Genomic DNA, 19,926 nt, shown 5'->3' with positions numbered 1-19,926 from the left:
ATTGGTGTCCCAAGCTTGCGTGTGTAGTTGGTGTTGCCTGCCCTGTATGTGGGGCGTGTTTCTGGGCAGTCGGGGAGGGGGGGTGGCCCTAACAATCAAATCTCCCTGATGATCCTAGAGTTTTAAAGCTACTGCAATAGTCTAATCCTTCAGTTCAGTCCTGCCACAGTTTGTCTCTGCCACTGACCCACAAGTCTTTGGTATTGGCGTATGGCTCCTGAGACTTGCAAGTGGGCCCCTCTTCCAGGCTGTGCACCCCGGGTCCTCTGTTGAGGGATGACTGTGCTATGTCACAGGTGAGTGCCGTCCCCCCAGGGCAGTTCTGGGCTGCTGGGCTGTGTAGGGAGGCTCCCAGTCTGCTCAAATGATGGCTGAATGGGGCTCTGTTAATTCACACTGCTCCCCCTTCCCAGCTCTGGGACATTCAGCTGAGGTTGCAGGGAAGGCTAATGTCCACGCCCAGTTTTGTGGTGTGTGCCTGTTATTTGAAGCACTTCCGTCACACTGGGTTGTCTGGGGCAGCTCTGGGCTATGGGGCTGGCGATGGGCAGGAGTGTTTCCTGTCCACCAGGATGGTGGCTGTGAGCGGACACCCCCCTTTTCTTGGGAAGTTGTGTTGTTTAGTGAATTTTCTCAGCCACTGGATTATTGCCTTTTGTCTCAGAGCTCTCTTAGTTCTGCTCTTGACTTGACGTGCCCAAATTTCAATTCTTTGAAGCTTTCTGTATTGAGCTTCTTAGAGTAATTGTTTTAGAAAAAGCAAAAAGGATTTAAAAAAAAAAAAACAAAAAAAAAACGGCCCTCCTCAGAGATCTAATGGGTTATTGAAATGCTAATAGACAAAGCAACCAGGGCCATTAAGGAAAAGTGCCCAGGGCAGAGAGATCAGCCTTGCTTCGGGATTTGCATATGCGCCTCAAGGCCTGATCTCCGCCCTTCCCCTTTCTGTGTTCACCAGAACTCCAAAAATCCTCGGATTTTATTTTGGAGTTTTTCGTGTTGTTTTTTTTTCTATGCCTGTCTCCTCTCTGCTGGGTTGGCTGCTCTCAGAGTCTCTGGTGTCTGGCCTCAGTCTGTCTATGGTTGGAGTTTGAATCAGTAGAATGAGTTTCCGATGAGAGCAGCCACTGCAATTCTCCCTTCTCCTTCCCGGAGCTGACAGCCCCTCCTCCCCCGGGACTGAGCCTGGCAGGGAGGGGCGCGGGTCCCCTGGCCGCAAAAACTTACAGATTTCGCTGATCTCAGCAGTTCCACGTTTTCATGAGTGTTGTATGAAGTATGCCCAAAGACAGATTGCTCTGTGGTGTCCAGTCCACGCAGTTCCTGGCTTTTTACCTACTTTCCTGGAGGAGTAACTAAAACATACAGCTCACCAGTCCGCCATCTTGCCCCGCCTCCAGGATTCATTTTAAATAATGGAAGAAGTAGCAGAGAAGTTCCAGATAACTGGAGTATTTGTTTTGTTTGGTAACTGAAGTGATCTACAATTTGAAATATACTTAGAACTTTTTGCCTGTGGCATTCTTTTGTGTTATTGAAAAAAATTTTAACACCGATGTGATGCATGCCTGGTTACTTTTCCTTCTTATAACACTTCTTCTTCTCCACTTCTTGGAAAATGAAAGTTTCATTTTATAAACTATAATTTGGTGGGGTGTAAGTATTCTTGTTGGACAGTAGAGGGCACTGAGGAGTAAACAGATTTCACAGGAAGAGAAAGGGATTTCGATTGCTATGGTGCAAGTGTCCTGGTTTCTGTTGATTGGTGGTTTGTCTTGATTTATAAAATTACAGGGTCCAAGTCCTGCTTCATTGAAAGAATCTACAAGTACATATATAGAAGGAGAAACTAGGCAAATAATGAAGATAGAATTTTCCATGTCCTTCACATAAATCATTCTTTTTAGAACAGATCCAGTATCAAGAAATAGATTATTTTTTAAATTTTAGATGTAATTCACATACCATAACATTCAACCTTTTAACATACACAGTTCTCTAGTCTTTAATATATTCAAGGTTGTGAAACCATCACTACTCTCTAATACCACAGCATTTTCATCACCCCCAAAAGAAATCCCATACCTAGTAGCAGTCATTCCCCATTTTCTCCTCTCCCCAGCCCCTGGAAACTACAAATATTGTTTCTTTCTTTCTAGATGTGCCTAGTCTGGGCATTTCATATAAATGGGATCATACAACATGTGGACTCTGTGACTCGATTCTTTCATTTAGCATAATGTTTTCAAGGTTCATCCATATTATAGCATGTATCAGTACTTCATTCCTTTTTTATGGCCAAAAAATATTTAATTGTACTGATATACCACATTTTGTAGGTGGATAATTTAGGTTGTTTCCACTTTTTGGCTATTGTGAATAATGCTGCTATGAACATTTATGTGGACATATGTTTTCATTTCTCTTGGGCATATACCTAGGAGTGAAACTGCTGGTTCATATGGCAGCTCTATGTTTGACTTTTTGAGGACCTGTCAAAATATTTTCCACTGCTTCTGCAGCATTTTATATTCCCACCAGCAATGTATGAGGGTTCCAATTTCTCCATATCCTAGCCAGCACTTGTCATTGTCTTTTATTATTATTATTATTGCCATTCTAGTGGATGTGAGACGGCATCTTATTGTGGTTTGGATTTGAATTTCCAAGATGGACATTCTTTTAAATATTTAGGATTCAGGCATTTATTTCCTAGTTACAACTTACCTTGCTACATCAAGCTAAACATACCATCCTTCAGTCCACTGGTGGTCTATTTGGTTATAATGAAATGAATTTTAACAGCATCTCCTCCTCACCCCCAACCCCTTGTTCTCTTCTTTCCTTTCTTATGACCAGGTGCTGACAAAGCTGCCTTCCTCATGGGCATTAACTCCTCTGAGTTGGTGAAGGGATTGATCCATCCTAGAATCAGAGTTGACAATGAATATGTTACCAGAGGTCAAATGGTGGAAAAGGTAAGGTGATATTTCAAGAGCATTATGATTCTATGTTCTTGTAATAATTAAATACATACTATACATGTATATTTTTTAACTACTGAGGATGTCTGCAACAAGAGAGTCTATTAAAAAAAGCTAAGGAAAGCAACTGTGATGAGAATTCAAATAGTTTAATTTACAGATGCATATCACAGTAGACGCTCTTGTGTTGAGTCTTTCTAGTTTGAAATATAACATTTTGACAATTTTCCCCTAGGTTACAAATCTCTTTGCAAATACAGGCAAGCCCTTCACATATTGTGATCAACATCCTTGTTGTCCAGCTAAAACATTTTCAAAGCTGTTGGTTCCTGACATGAATAAAATTAGAAAATTGTCATCCTTAACCTATTTGAGACAATTTTTTTTTTTTTTTTTGAAGTGACAGACACACAGGGACACATTAGTTGAAAAAGGGAGACTGAGAAGAGAAATGAGAGATAGAAGGTCATATAGATTGTGTTCAGCATCCAGGAGAATGTGATAATGATATAATAATGAAGGCTTTGAAGAGCTGATCCTGGGATTTTGCCTCAGTGCAGCAAGTATTCGCAGGGCTGCGAGGCAATGCAACCATACAAGTATGCTCGTACATCACAAAATAATGGTTTACATTGGCAAAGTGTATACATCAGAATGAGATAGGCTGTGCTACTAAATTCTCAGTGACTACAAAGTATTTATTTCTCATTTACACAAAATCCAATACAGATTGGATAGCCTTCTTCCATTTTGTGGATATGCGATCTGGAGCACACGGCCTCCAAAGTTGGTGCACAAGGAGAAACGATAATTTGTTGAGAAAACACACCCACTCTTTTTTTTTTTTTAATTAAATTCAGTTTTATTGAAATACATTCACACACCATACAATCATCCATGGTATACAATCCACTGTCCACAGTATGATAACATAGTTATGCATTCATCACCACAACCTATTTCTGAACATTTTCCTTACATCAGAAAGAAACAGAACAAGAATAAAAAATAAAAGTGAAAAAAGAACACCCAAATCATCCTCCCATCCCACCCCATTTGTCCTTTAGTTTTTAATCCCCATTTTTCTACTCATCTATACTCTAGATAAAGGGGGTGTGATCCACAAGGTCTTCACAATCACACTGTCGCCCCTCGTAATCTACATTATTATATAATTGTCTTCAGGAATCCAGACTGCTGGGTTGGAGTTTGGTAGTTTCAGGTATTTACTTCTAGCTATTCCAATACATTAAAACCTAAGAGGTGTTATCTATATAATGCATAAGAATGTCCACCAGAGTGACCTCTCGACTCCATTTGGAATCTCTCAGCCACTGAAACTATTTTGTCTCATTTTGCATCCCCCTTTTGGTCAAGAAGATACTCTCAGTCCCATGATGCCGGGTCCACATTCATCCCTGGGAGTCATACTCTGCGTTGCCAGGGAGATTTACAACCCTGGGAGTCGGGTCCCACGTAGGGGGGAGGGCAGCGAGTTCACCTGTCGAGATGGCTCAGTTAGAGAGAGAGAGAGGGCCACATCTGAGGAACAAAGAGGTACTCAGGGGGAGACTCTTAGGCACAATTACATGCAAGTTTAGACTCTCCTTTGTGGTAACGAGCTTCATAAGGGCAAGTCCCATGATCGAGGGCTCAGCACATCAAACCACCAGTCCCAATGTTTGTGACAACATCAACACCAGTCCAGGTGAGGATGTCCAACACATCCACACCTTCCCCCAGATCCTCGGGGCTGGGGAGGGGGAGGCTGTAAATATATTTTTTATTATCTGCCCAAATTACTCTGTATCTCACTTCCTATTCAAAGTTCCATGCAATTGAACACACCCACTCTTAACTGCTTCAGGCTAGAAGTGATGTCATTTTCACTAAAATTCCATTGGTGAGAATTGGTCAAATTATCCCCTTAGCTACAGGAGAGTGGGTGTGGTCTTTCCAGGAAGAGGCAGTGATGTTGTAAAAAGATAGTCTTGTCTCTGTCACCAATAACATGTGTAAAGCCACAGGTATATCTCCTTCCATTCTTATAAGAAAACTCTGAAGCAAGTAGGGCAAGCATGCTTCCTTCATGTTTTTCCAGTTGAGGAAATTAAGGCTTAGGGAACACAAGTAACATCCCAAAGGACATACAGCTAGTATTCAGATGTCCCCGAGATTGTCTTTACTCCACATACATCCCAAACCTGAAAAAGAGGTAGACAAATGTACAAATTTGTGATAGAAGACAGCCGTTTTTACTACAATAAAGTATATATTTTTGGTATAGTAAAGTATCTGATATGTCTATGTTATTTCAAACAACATTTCAAACAACTAATCAAAGCCAGTTTTCTAGTTTACTTACTCTATAATATAATTCTACCTCTACCGTGATAATAACTATTCAGTATTGAAATAATCTGTTTACGTTTCTTGTCCTCCCTGTAGCCTGAGTTTCTTGAGGGCTTGGATTGTGTCTAATTGATCTTAGTACCTCTAGCGCCGAGCACAATGCCCTGCAAGCAGTAGGTACTCCATAAACGTTAAAATAGACTCAACTGAGCTGAGCTTGGATTATGAGCAGCAGGGCAAGTAGTTGAGCTGTTTCTGAGTAGCAGGGTTGGAGCTAGTTAGCAGTTTCACTCTTTCTTGGACATTCCCCACAACATGCATGCATGGCATGCTATGATTATAGAACAAGATCTTTTTCTGTATAAAACTAATGAGCCCATAGGAGGACTGAAATCAAACCTTTGCCTCTTTCACAGAAGCAGAGAAGCAAGCTAATATATTATTATTCAATGTAAAAAAATCTCAGCCTCCCTCTCTTTATTTCTCTCCAGGAGACAGAGTAAGAAAGCACACTGTAAGGCTTTTCTTTTCTTAGAAATTTTACTGACTTATAGAGACAATTGCCACTGCTAAGAATAGAGTTGGGTATGCTCTGTTAATGACAATTGCAAAAGACAGGGAAAATTCTTGCAGCGTTAACACTCTGTAAAAAATTTAGTTCTGTCTCTAATGCTAACTAACTCGGCGACTTTGACCAAATATCTTCATCACTCTGAACCCCCAGAGATGAGGTTGAACTCCTCTGTGTTTCTCAATGGAGGGGAAACTGGTATCTGAGATGAGACAATTTTGCATGTATGAGAGAGTTCTGCACATTGTAGGATGTTTGGCATCCCTAGCCCCCAGGTACTAAATGCCAGTGCATTCTAGTCATGATGACAATCAGAAAATGCCTCCCACATTTCCAAATTCACCCCTTCTTTGGGAGAAGTTACCTTCCCCACATATGATTATATGAGGTACTTCAGGTCTAGTATTTAATCAATCTATAAGAGTTTTAACTATGCCTGTTAGAAATCAGTTATTTTAATTTTCACAATATTAATAATGATGATAAAACAACAAAAATAATAGCTAATATCCATTGAGCACATACTATGAGTGCTGTACTAAGTGCCTTGTATGGATATCTCAATTCAACCTACCAACAAGCCTGCAAAGTTGGTCTTATTAATATTTCCACTTCACAATCAAAGACAATGAGCCTTAAAGAGGTTAACTGCTCAAGGTGAGACAGCTGGGAAGTACTGGCATGAAGATGAGGAAGTAATAAAAGTGGAAAGGGGATGAGAAGGGAGGAATAACATTTATTGAATACTAAGTGCTCTATGTCTTGCTCTGTTTGTTTATTTATTCTGTCTCATTACAACTCTCACCTTCCATAACAATCCTGAGATATACATATTTTGTTATTGCTCTTTTACAGATGGGAAAGCCAGAGCTCAAAGTGGTAAAATTTTGCTGTTTGACTCTATTTTTCTATCAAATGCTGTTGCCCAACCCCCCCCCCCCAGCTCCCCTGCCCACAACCCCCAGTAATCAGGGTCTTCTGTGAGGTTATTTTTAAAAGGGCTAAGAAATGAGGGATCCATTTAGCCCTTGAAAAGTGGAAGTTCAGGTTTAGCCACCTCATTCCTCCTTCACTGGGCAGAAAATGATGAAAATGATCAGAATGATTAATTAGTGAGCAGTACATTGGTTTCATTAATTCATTCATTGGGCATCATACTATCTACTTCACCCTCTCTGCCCATATCTTCAGACTTTCTTCCTGTGTTACTTCACCACTCCCCACCCTTGGCCAAACAAGTTTCTCTCCCATCGCACTTCTCAGTATTTAGGGAATTAAAAGGGGGTGAGCAAGTTAGTCATGTTCTTTTTTAAGTTTCAAAGTGACTGCTGTAGACTGAGAGTGATTTTCACAGTGTTACAGAAGATGAACATCATTCTTGGTGCTTTATTTGTATGGGTGTACTCTTGATGCTGATAATAAAAGATTAAAAAAACACAAAAAACAAATTGTGATGCCATCCGGCTTATGGATTACTGTGGAAATGACTCAAGATAACTGATCAAAGAGTGGATGACTCATAATTAAATCACCATCAGACACCAACTGGCTCTTGCTGCAATGCTCTCTCCCGGGCAGCTGAGGATAGATGTGATAGGCCTATTTTAAATGTCAAGTGGTTGGAGCACATTCTGCTTCCAGGCTTGGAGAATGTCCAACTGAAATTCCCTCCTGCTTGGAGTCTGTCAGAAACCTGCTACTACAACAGCACCTTTGCATTAGGGAAGCAGGATCTGCATTTGAATAGCATCATCCAGGCACAGAGTTTGGAGATTTCCCCAGTAGGGTACTTTAAAGCCTTTTTCTCTCCCCTCCAGGGAAGAGAACTGCAGCCTCAGTTTTACAGTGGGAGATTCAGAGTCAGCCATGAGGCATCAAATTGCCAGTTTCCCTACAGGGCTTTGAGAGCAAAACTGGGAAGTGATATAATAGAGAAGGTGGAAGCTGGGGCTGGAAAGAACCTTCAAGGGCATTATTCAGATAATGATGCTGTAGCTCAGAGAGGTTAGGTCACTTGTCAAAAGTTGCACAGTCAATTAGCAGCAGGAGCAGCAGCAGTAGGTATAAGACAAGGGCTAGGGACTCCTGATTCCTACTGCACTCTGCCAGTACTTTTCAAACTTCATCGTGCATAGGAATCAGTGGAGATCTTGTTACTTTGTGGATTCTGATTCAATAGTTCTGGGACTGGGCCTGAGAGTTTGCATCTTTAACAAGCTCCCAGGTGATGCTGAGGCTGCTCATCTAAGATTACGCTTGGAATAGCAAGGCTCTAAAACAGATTACCATACCATATCCCAGGATATTTAGTCCTTTAATAGTAGGAACATGATTCTCTTATATGACTTTTTGGTAGGGAGGCACGAAACTAGATCATTCCCTTTCTACTATCCTTTTCCTCCCCTCTTCCTTCCTCCTTGCCTCCTTTCATTGTTTCTTTTTTCCTTTTCTCTCATTACACTTAGCAGAACGCTGGAACCACCAGAGGTTGATAAATATTTCCTGATTTCATGAGAAGGTGGTTGCTGATAGAGAATGCCCAGGATTAAAATTAACAGTGCTGTCAGATGAAGGGGTATTTTCATTGTGCTTCCTATGAAACGTATACTGTTCGTGCTGTGTCCAAATCAATATCTGAAAGGATGTTCAGGTGGTGGGGGACCCATACCAGTAGGTCTCTGGATGCCAGACTGCCAAGGCAGTTCTTCATTGGCATCCTTGACATCACTGGCTTTGAAATCCTTGATATAAGTATAGCTGGTAAGAATAAAGTCAATGCATATTTACAAGAAGACCAGAAAATATGACTTGAAAGTCAGAAAATATAGTTAAAGCATGATAAACAAAACTTCATGGCTAACTTGGTTGGAAAAAAGCTATTAATTAGCTAATTAATAGTATTAAGAAATTAGCATTTCCTTAATTCATCCTTTAGTAAAGGTAAAAGGAAAAGGAATTTTTTATAGCTTTGAATTGTAATGTCATTTTATTATTTAATCATAATAATCTTTAGGTTGTGAGTATATCTGAAGGAGCAAGAATTTTTTAAAAATCAAAGAGATTCATTGAGATACTGAGTTATTCACAAATTATATAATTCACTCATTTAAAGTATACAATTCAATGATTTTTAATATATTCATAGATATGTGCAACTGTCACCATAGTCAATTTTAGAACATTTTTATCACCTCAAAAAAGAGACCCCATGCCCTTTAGCTATCATATCCTTCCCCTACCATTACTACTACCCTCTCCTTCCCCACCCCAACCCCAGACAAACAGCAATTTACTTTCTGTCTTTTTAGATTTCCCTTTTCTGGACTTTCATATGAATGGAATCATATAGCATGTGGTCTTTTGTGACTGGCTTCTTTTACTTTAGCATTATATTTTCAAGATTCATCCATGTTGTCACATGTGTCAGTACTTCATTTCATTTTCCAGTTGAAAAATGTTTCATTTTATAAGGATATACATGCTTTGTTCATTCATCCATTGACAGACATTTGGATTGTTTCTACCTTTTGACTATTATGAATAATGCTACTATAAACATTCATGTACAAGTTCCTTTGTGGATATGTTTTCATTTCTCTTGGGAACATAACTAGGAGTGGAATTACTGGGTCATTTGGTAACTTTATGTTTAATCGTTTGAGGAACTGTCAAACTGTTTTCCAAAGTGGCTGCACCATTTTACACTCCCACCAGCAGTGTATGAAGGTTGCAGCTTCTCCACATCCTTACCAACACTTAGTATCTGACTTTTTTATTCTATCCATTCTAGTGAGTGTATCTCATTGTGGTTCTGAGTTGCATTTCTCTGATGACTAATGATGTTGAATATCTTTTCATGTGCTTATTGGCCACCTTCCTTGAAGAACTGGCTACTCAAATCCTTTTCCCATTTTTTAATTGGGTTATTTGTCTTTTTACTAATGAATTGTAAGTGTTCTTTCCATTTTTTGGGGTTTTTTCCCCCATCTTTTTCCCAACTATTATTTCTTTTGTTGCTTGTGTATTTGGTGTCATAGCTAAGAATCCTTTACCAAATCCAAGCTCATGAAGATTTACCCCTATGTTTTCTTCTAAGAGTTTTATAGTTTTCACTCTTACATTTAGATCTTTGATCCATTGAGTTAATTTTTTGTATTGTGTGAGGTAAGGGTCCAACTTTATTCTTCTGCATCTTTTGAATTCTTATCCAGTTTTTCCAGTACAATTTGTTGAAAAAACTGTTACTGCCCCCATTAAATGGTTTTGGCACCCTGTTGAAAATAAATTGTCCATAGATGTGTATGCTTATTTCTGGACCCTCAATTTTACTCCATTGATCTATATGTCTATCCTCACAGGCCAGGGCCACACTGGCTTAATTATTATTGCTTTATCGTAGCTTTTGTAATCTGAAACTGTGAGTCCTCCTACATTATTCTTTTGCAGAATTGTTCTGGCTATTCAGGGTCCCTCAGCTTGTTAATTTGTACAAAGAAGTCAGCCAGGATTCTGATAGGAATTTCATTGAATCTGTAGATGTGTTTGGGGATTATTTTTCTTCTTAACAATGTGAGTCTTTCTGTCCATGAACATGGGAAGTTTTTCTATTTATTTAGTTCTTCAATTTCTTTCAACAATATTTTGTAGTTTTTAGAGTATAAATTTTGTACTCATTTTGCTAAATCTGTTCGTGTTTTATTCTTTTTGTTGCTATTATGATTGTTCATTGCAAGTGTGTAGAAATACAATTAATTTGTGTATATCGCTCTTTTATCTTGCAAACTTGCTATTCCCATTTATTAGTTATAATACTTTTTTAGTGGACTCCTTGGAATTTTCTACATATAAAATCATCTGTAAGATAGTTTTATTTTTTCTTTTGATCTGGATGCCTTTTATTTCTTTTTCTTGTCTAATTGCACTTGCTAGAACTTCCAGAACGATGTTGAGTAGAAGTGGTGAGAGCATACATTCTTGGCTTGTTTCTGATCTTAGGGGGAAAGCATCCAGTCCTTTGCATTAACATACAACGTTAGCTGTGGGTTTTTCATAGAAAGCCTTTTTCAGGCTGAGGAGGAGAGTAAAAATTTAAGTGAGTATTTGCTACTTGTTGGGTATATTTTCCATCATATGATAGCATTTATGGTTTTCCTTTTACAATACATCCTTCCAAGTGAATCTCGATTTTATTTTTATCCCTTCCTCCTTCCGATTTACATCTTTGAAATATAATAGCCTTGAGCAACTTTGCATTAATTTTACCAGTGAAAAGATACAACAGTTCTTTAATCAACATGTTTGTCCTGGAACAAGAGGAAAAAAGAAACAAGACATTGACTAGTTGTCCATAGACTTTGGTCTGGATTTGCAAGCCTGCATAGCTCTCATTGAGAAGGTATGTGTGTTTTTCTCTGTTCCCATTTCATTTATGGGGAATTGTCCCTGCTTGCTGTGTTGATCCATGTCAGGAATCAGGCTCTGTAAGGTGATGGGAAATGAGGCAGGAGAGCCCTACAAATTTTCTCTAAATGGTCTTTGTATGTGCCACCCATGGCATCGTAACCAAACTCTCACACCTGTTCTTCTACTCCATCATCTAAATGCAGGCAGCTGTTACGCATTTGCTGCTTATGCATGGCCTGCACTGTTAATGTGCATGGAACCTTGTCAAGATTAAAAACGGTAGTGCTCCTGAGTGGAAAATCACAGAGCTGGAAATATGAGCACTGTAGATCCTGGCTGATTAGCATAAGGTGAATGAGTAGACCCAGAACAGCTTAACGAAATTTGGCAAATTAGCATGCAAACAAACAACTGCCATAAATCCTCAAGGCCACTACCTTGCAGAATGTAGTTTGTTCATTTAATTGGACAAGTACCAGTTAGTTTAAGTAATTTATGACAATACTTCACAGCTTATTAGTAAATTAGCGGCAGTGCATGGTTTCTGAACTCAGTGATGTTCCTGAATGCCGAAATCTTTTTGTGTACTCAGAGAAAGATTAGCAGGGTTTCCTGGGGGAAGTCTATACATTCTTTTCTGAGGCCTTGTCTATAGGAGCAAGTGGGGCCACATGTTTACACTACATTCTCTTGCTTCTTGCTATAACTGTGGATTGCAGTGAATTCTGGAGACAGGTCTGGGCAGGCAGAGATATAGTGCTTTTAACTTTCTGAAAGCTCTCTTAAGCTACACTGTAGCACTGGTTCTCAACAGCCCTGTCAACAGGGAGCTCCAGTAACTGACTTCTCTCTGTCCTTTGATGGCCTCAGATTTTATCAATCAGTGTTGCATCAATTTTATTTGTTAGACTTTAAATGTAGCTAAATCTGCCTTGAAAATAGCCACTATTCTTAACAGGATTATCATATTGATTTTATTTATTTTATCACAAGATAATTTCCTGGGGGGAGGGCAGTCTAATTAAAAAAAATAATGAGCCAACCATGAGCTAACTAAATAATAATAATAATAATAATAATAATAATAATAATAATAATAATAATAAAACCAACTGTGATCTGGTTAATGGTTACAGGTATTAGGGATAGATTTCGCTTTTGGCAATTGTCACCTATAATATATACTTACTTTAATTATGGAAAGATACTATTTTCAGGCAGGAAGGTAGGATACAGACATTATTCAGACACTGATAAGTCCATAAACGTTACTTTTTATTTGATGTGATGCCCACTGCCTCATTTATCCCAGTCTCAGTTATTCCAGAAAACACATTAGCAACATGGATGTAATTTCCTGCTTAATTTTCTACTGATATGATAAAATGAGAACAAAACAAAACAAAGTAATACTGACCAGGTGATAGAAGGAAAAGATAAATCTTTGACCTATAAATAATTTCAAAAGTATTCAGGTCAGGCAAATAAGGAATACCATCTTGAAAAGACTATTTTTAAAAGATCCATTAATGTTGGTTCAGGCTATCTGAGGTAAATTTGTAGTAAATATTAAAGATCACTCTCATTCCTTGAGAGAGAATTAATCACGGGAAATTTTCAAAGCTCAAAAGGACTAAAATTTATCAGTATGTACAAAATACCCTATAGCATGCCTCTGCATAAAAGGAAAAGGGATTTTTATACATAATAGTTGCATATTTTTATGTCTACAAAAAGATATTAAACCAAAATAAATATGTACTTTAATACCAATTTTAATTGTTAATTTGGTCTTCAAGTATACAGTGACCTCCTTTTATAGATGTGGTATGAACAAATCTATTATAGGATTACCTCACATTTATTTCATTGCTTGAAATATTCTAGTTTGTTTAGAACTTGAGCATCAATAAATTAAATATTAAAGTACTAAGAAATGATTACACATTTATGGATATATAAGGCATTGGTAAAGAGACAATTTCCATTATTTAAATTTTTTTTTCAGTTTTATTGAGATATACTCACATTCCTTTATTTTTTAAACAGATATGCCAAAATTATACATTAAAAAATTGCTGCCTCTTCAGTGTAATCACCTTGGGATGCTATACCTTTCTTCCAATAATTTGGCTCTTTGGATAGTCTCTCACAGGATTGAGATTAAGGTAAGGTTTTAGAACATATTTAGCAGCCTTAAGAGAAAGCTTAAATACTTGTCATCTTATCTGTTTTTGAGTCCAAATTGTTATATTGTTATTTCTTACCTTTATCACATTATTCACCTTGTTTGCTTGACTTGGCCTAAATATTTTATTTTTTCCGTACAGTATGCACCATCAGACAGCAGGAATATTCCACGTGCCAGTGGTCAATGGTATCAGATATCCCAAAGAAAGGTTCTGAAATATTTTAAAGCCCAGTAGAGCATCTTGGCAATAAGTGTAGGTGCCTCCCAAAGGGGAAACTGTATGTGCTAATACTGGTGTTTTCTTATAAAATGAATTTAATGTGATTATCTAGTTAAGTCTTGTGTGCACATGAATATTTTCATTACACACGTAACTCCATGCTTTTTTATTGGCAACTCTTACATTTTATCTCACTTATTAACCTCAGGGAAACAGTGCAGGTCCCAAAGCTCAGTGTTCACATTTCAATTAATTACTTGACAGAAATTTGCTGAATACCTACTTTCAGTTATCTTGGGACCTACAATGCCAAAGGTTATGAGAAATGCATACCCCAGAAGGCATCATTCTGACATTCAAGGAACTTAAGGTATAATTGGGAAGATGTCTTAAAACCAAAACTTTTAATGGTTTTTATTAAATAAACAATTACATTGTTTAGCAACTACTGTTCCTAAGACTTTGAGGACAGGCATTTGTAAATGTGTCTCACTGCTGCATCACCAACTTCTAGAAGTATATCTGGGCCCTAGTAGGTATTTAATAAATATTTGTTGAATTGATGGCTGGCTAGTTATATGCAGTGAATATCCCTTTCCCTTGTCAACTGTTTAGTTTCCTGGGAAATAATTTACGCTGGTCCCCCTACTGAAAATATCGTTTCCTGGTGTTTTTTCATCTGCTGCTTGTATGCATCTCCAACAGCCAGTGGACATCCTTTCGATCTTTGAAGAGGAATGTGTGTTCCTTAAGGCTACGGACTTTTAAGGCCAGAGCATTTGACAACCATTCTGAAAGTCATTTCATCTCCAGAAGCCCAACCCTGCTAAGACAAGAAAACATGAAGTACGATTTGAACTTGTCCATTATGCAGGGGTGCTAAGTTATCCCTATATCTCAAGCCCTGAATTTTCCTGATTCTGTTTCAAATGTACTCAGCAAAAGTCCTTAGATAATATTTAAGTAAAATTTAGATTAAATAAAGAGATGAACAAAATAAATCTCAGCTCCAGAGAAAACGTAAGTAGCCTTTTAGCCCTTAGGAAATGACATACCCGTGCTATAATAGCATTACATGCGCCCAAAGGTCAGAAATCTCAGAATGGACTCCATCACCCCTACTCTAAAGCAAGACAGCTTCAGAAAGGCATGGAAACCATCAAAGTCAGGTATTTTTTTTCTTCCTTATTTGTCCTTCCTTTTAACTTAACTTTGTGTGAATGAATGATTTCATTTGAACTTTTTATTGAAGATTTTTTTATTCTCCCATAAAGAAATAGCCAATGTGAAGTGGTGTTCTCCAAACTATGGCCAACAAAGGTTTCTAATGACCCTCACTGGCTCTTATCTCCCTGCTGGTGTATGTGCCCCCATTTTTCTGCTTTTATGCTTCTGGCCAGTGATTCTGGGTGGAACAGAGAGAAAACTGATAAAGGATAAAATAGTAATACTTCAACCTAAAAATGACCTGCTAACTGTACGCAGATATGTTTATAGTTCTCTTCTTTGATAGCTTGGAATATTGATTATAATGACATTTACAGTAAAATTTCATTATAATTGATCACAATTTTTTGAGTGCTTGCTATGTGTTAGGGACAGTTAATTCAAATTATTTAATCTATTCTTGCCCACAAAGGGCTACCGGTGTGAATTGTTTTGGCCTGAACTACCATTTAATCCTCTTTTTCTTCTTCTCCCTTCCTTTTCCTCCAACTCTCTTCTCTTCCCTTTCTGCCTCCAGCTTTCTTTTCAAAATGTAAATGATAAAGCCTAAGAAAACTTCCTTAGGCTTCTCAATGGACTTCTGGAGTATTATTCTGTACTGTGGTATCAAATGATTGAAAGTTAAAGGACCCACACAATTTGTGATGTTTTTCCAAATAATGTACAGTTTGCTGTTAACCTAGGAGTTCTCCCCTTTTGTTACCCAAACTGCATGCTTTTCCAAAGATGCCTATGACATTAGCAGTTGGTTTGAAAAGAACAAAGATCCTCTTGATGAAACAGTGGTGGCTGGATTTCAGAAGACTTCCATCAGACTCCTGGGAAGCCTTTTTGAAAATTGCATCAGTACCAAGAGTGGTGAGTTAAACAACCCTCCTTGATTTTTCATGCACAGAATGGAATCCATGACTCTGCCTCAGCTTTTACAACAGTTCTTGCCTCATTCCCTTGATACCTGTTTCTGCTCTGTGGTCCAAGTCATCCCTTCTTGTTAGCCTTTTTGTTTTCAGGCTGGTGGTTTCTCAAGGAGATGGTACTAGTTCTATAAAAAAGATAAATTTCAGGATTCTGCTCCGGCCTGCCTTTATCTTCTGCTTTAAGCCACCTGTAAAGAGAGAGTATGGAACTATGTTTTGATAAATAATTTTGGGGAAATAACACATACATTTAATATATATTCCCCAAATACTTTGGAATTCTTCTTCACAATACTCTGGGTACTTGTGGTTATTATAAGCTTCACAAGGGCAGGGACTATGACTGACTTGTTCAACCATAGCCTCAGCATCTAGCAAATGCCTGTTTAGTAGGCACCCAATAAATGTTTATTGGCCAACCGGCAACTGATCTTGTATAGCATTTTGCAATTTACAAAACACTTTTAAATGCATTATCTCACTCAATCCTTGCCATGACCCTTTCAGATAAATAGAGGGGAGTATCTCTAAATCTTATAGGAATAAGTTCAGAGGAGTTAATCAGTCTTCCCAATTTAGCACATCTACTAAATGTCAAAGTCTGGGTAGAAAACAGGACTTCTAGTTCCTAGTCTAGGGCTTACTTCACTCAAACTTCACAGCTTCCCAGAAACCAACCAACCAACCAACCAACCAAAGAGATGGACAAACTAGACACATGTAGGATAAAATTGAAATGTCTGTATCATTATACAAAGGATTTCAAGACACTAAGCTTAGGTCACTATGTCAGCATCACATCTAGACTAATGCCAGCTACAGAGGCAAACTCCACTTCACAGCAAAAGTCACAAACTGCCAGCCCGTGAGTTGAATATGGCCTCCAAACAGGTTTTGTTTGGTCCATACAAGTTAAAAAATCAGAAGGTTTCACAAACAAACATGCATTTCTTTATGTTTTGAAAAATGGAAATTGTGGGAAAATAGAAAATCTGGCCAGCCTGAGTACAGATTCCCTCATGGCAACGACCAGCAGACCATAATAGCTGCTTTTTAAATGGGGTATGTGCTGTCACTTCCCGAGAACCCCATCCTCTTGTTATTAAATGCAGATTCACTCCTTTATGTTAACTCCTGGCCCCTGTAGGCTGATTTGGGGCTCCTGATGGATATGGTCAGGGAATGGAGGGAGAATTTGCACTTCCTGACTTCGTTAGCACATTATAACATAATTCAGGATCATGGCTGAAATCCCGTAGGCCTGCCTTAAGACAAGGTTGAGGGATGGAAGCTGTTGTGTTTGGATCTTGATAATCTCTAGCAGTGCATTTGCCTGATTCTAATAGCTTCTGAAGTGCCTGTGAGAAGTCTGTTAGACAGTGGCCACAAAGCTTATGGCTCCCACTTGAGTAATTCTCTGATCATAAGAGATCAGAGAGTGGCTGAGGTGGGGAATTAGAGAGGAAATCATCTTCTAACTCTTCAGGGTGTGTATTTAGTTCTTTGGCACTAGAAGAGAAGAATTGTTCAGAGTGTCCTTTTTCATAATTCTTTAAGCACCGTCGGAAAATACTTGCCTCCAAGTTTCTGAGTCTTCCTAACATGAAATTGCCCATTCAATAACCATGCTTTCCAGTGGGGTGTAAACGTACTTTCAGCTAAAGTTACAACCCTTTTAAAAAAATAAGTGGAAGGTAATAGCATTCTCTTATCATAGGTGGGGAAACTGAAGTACAAAAAGATAAAGCGATTCACTAGAGGGCCTGGAGCATGTCAGTGGGGCATCAGTGATTAAAGCTCCTGTCATCTGTTGCAGCCCAGCTGCTATTCAGGCCCAGGAAATATTTGATTAGTTTCCCACATTGATGACAAGTCCGCTTTCTCTAAGTTGCTTGCAGATTTCGTTGTTGCTGTTGTTGTTTGTACGTTTTAGTGAGTTAGCGCACGATGCTTGTAAAGTGGCTTGGCTTACATAGGTTCTTTTGTGGCAAGAAAATGGGAATAGATGTATTGTTTTTTTGTAAATTATAAAAGTAGTACGTGAGTGGTGCCAAAAATATAAGCAGTATAGAAAATTAAAAAGAAGAACATAAAAGTTACCTATAATCTCACATAGATAACGACTTAGTATTTTGGTGTATACACCTACTAATGTTTTTCTATGTATATGGTCACCCATAACACAACCACATTTTAAAACAGATACACTTACTCAGAATCGTAATATGCAAACTGCTTGTAACCTGCTTTTTCACTTAAAATAAATCCTAGAAATCTTTTCATGTCAATTGTGTGGATCTACATCCTCATTTTGGAAGACTGCAGTGTTCCATGTTGTGCATATTCCTTCATAATTTAATTAGCCAATCTAATGATAGACATTTATTGATAATTTATTTTTGCTTAAGTTTTTGCATGAATAATCAATGCTGCAGTGAGTTGTCTGATTATTTCCTTAAGAAAAAGCATTACAGACAGTCATTTTTGTGTTAAGAAATATAAATATATTCAAAGCTTTTATAGATATTGCCATATTGCCTTCCAGAACTTTGATGAATTTATGCTTCCATCAGCAGGCTATGAGAAGTGACAAAAATAGCTTTTTAAAATGCTTTTTTCTTTCTTTTTTTAGTTTTACAGTTTGGGGAGAAGCAATGCAAGAAAGGAGCTTCATTCCAAATGGTTGCATCTCTGCATAAAATAATTTTTAATTGTGTCTATTTAAATATTAACTGTCTCTCAGTCTGCATGCGTTATTGCTTATTTGAAATTTTGTATCTTTAAATAAGGATAAAATATCTGACTTTAATCAAGTTTGGAAAGTTGATTATTATCTTGGTGTTACCAAGGGCTTTGGTGGACACTGATGGTGCCCTGTCCAGGTCCCCTTTAGCAGCTATACATCCATCTTTTAGCTGCTGTGACTATCGACATAACTTCTTCCCAGTATTGCCTTCAGCCAAACCAGAGGCTTAGCTGCCTCCTTTTCCCACCCTCCAGCCCCTCCCATGCCTCAAGGTGGGATTAACTGGTGCAACTAGTGCATTTGTGCTCAGAGCTCCTGAAATCAGACTAACACTAGAATTTAGCAGGGTCCACATCATTGCTCATTTTTAATTCCTGCCCTACCCTGCTTCCTTCCCCAAACAGATATTTCAAACCAGAATCCCCATCTCAGCTTCTGCTTCTAGAGAATCTGATCTTGGATAAAGGTTTTCCACAGACAGGAAACTTGAGAAACGATTTCTTTCTTCAAGCCATTTTATGCCCAGTCAGAAGGTTTTGCTATCAAATTCAAAGCAGGTAGATATGATTCCCAGCAGAGCTATATCATTTAAATATTGACTTGTCAGAGGAAAGTATAAAAGATGATGTATATTTGGTAAGCAGGAAAGAATGCTGACTTCATTATTTTTCTATTGGTATGCATTTTGGGACATGTTAATAGATTTGGAGACATTTGTGAGGTGGATTGGTATTTTAGAGATTTGCAAAATGATTTGTGTTTATTATGGTCTCCAATTTAGGGAAACCTAAATAAATTGATGACTAATCTGAAGTCAACAGCACCTCATTTTGTGAGATACATAAAACCCAATGTGAACAAAATGTCAGGTAAGAAGTAGACATTTTTGTAATCCATGCTAGGAAATATATTTGATTTCAGTTATGTTGAATACATTTTCAAGAAACATTTACTGGCCCCTTTTATATAAGGGTATATATTTTTCAGATAGAAAAATGAAAATGAGCTAAAAGTCAGGTCTTCAGAACCTCCCCAAGATTGCTTTTGAATTGATGTTCAAGTAGACATACAGAAGGATTTCACAAAGCAGACTCAATTGGGTAGTGTTAGAGGGCTTGATGTTACTTTTTAAATTACTCCTTGAATTTCATGCTAAAACACAGATGAGTTCCTATACCACTATCTACAAGGGCAAAGTATAATAAAAAGGGATGACTCAATTAAGGGATTGAAGTGGGTATTTTAGCATATGAGGAGTTATTTGGTCCAAATGATCTAAATTGACTATTAAGACAGTTCCTAAATTTGATTTTAA

The 19,926-nt window shown here is 38.0% G+C and overlaps 1 protein-coding gene across 1 annotated transcript in view; it reads left to right on the top strand.

The window, feature by feature from the left end:
* Positions 1-19,926, top strand: part of MYH15 (myosin heavy chain 15) — a 132,528-nt gene that overhangs the window by 36,872 nt on the left and 75,730 nt on the right. The window contains 7 exon segments of the mRNA XM_037812077.1: positions 2,860-2,986; positions 8,513-8,652; positions 11,133-11,302; positions 14,427-14,604; positions 15,675-15,806; positions 18,498-18,580; positions 19,393-19,480. Of these exon segments, the coding sequence (XP_037668005.1) occupies positions 2,860-2,986; positions 8,513-8,652; positions 11,133-11,302; positions 14,427-14,604; positions 15,675-15,806; positions 18,498-18,580; positions 19,393-19,480 (918 nt within the window).

Source organism: Choloepus didactylus, chromosome 1 (assembly GCF_015220235.1).
Source record: "Choloepus didactylus isolate mChoDid1 chromosome 1, mChoDid1.pri, whole genome shotgun sequence".
Taxonomy (NCBI): domain Eukaryota; kingdom Metazoa; phylum Chordata; class Mammalia; order Pilosa; family Megalonychidae; genus Choloepus; species Choloepus didactylus.
Note: the sequence above shows the minus strand (reverse complement) of the source record. Positions and strands in the feature narration are given on the sequence as shown.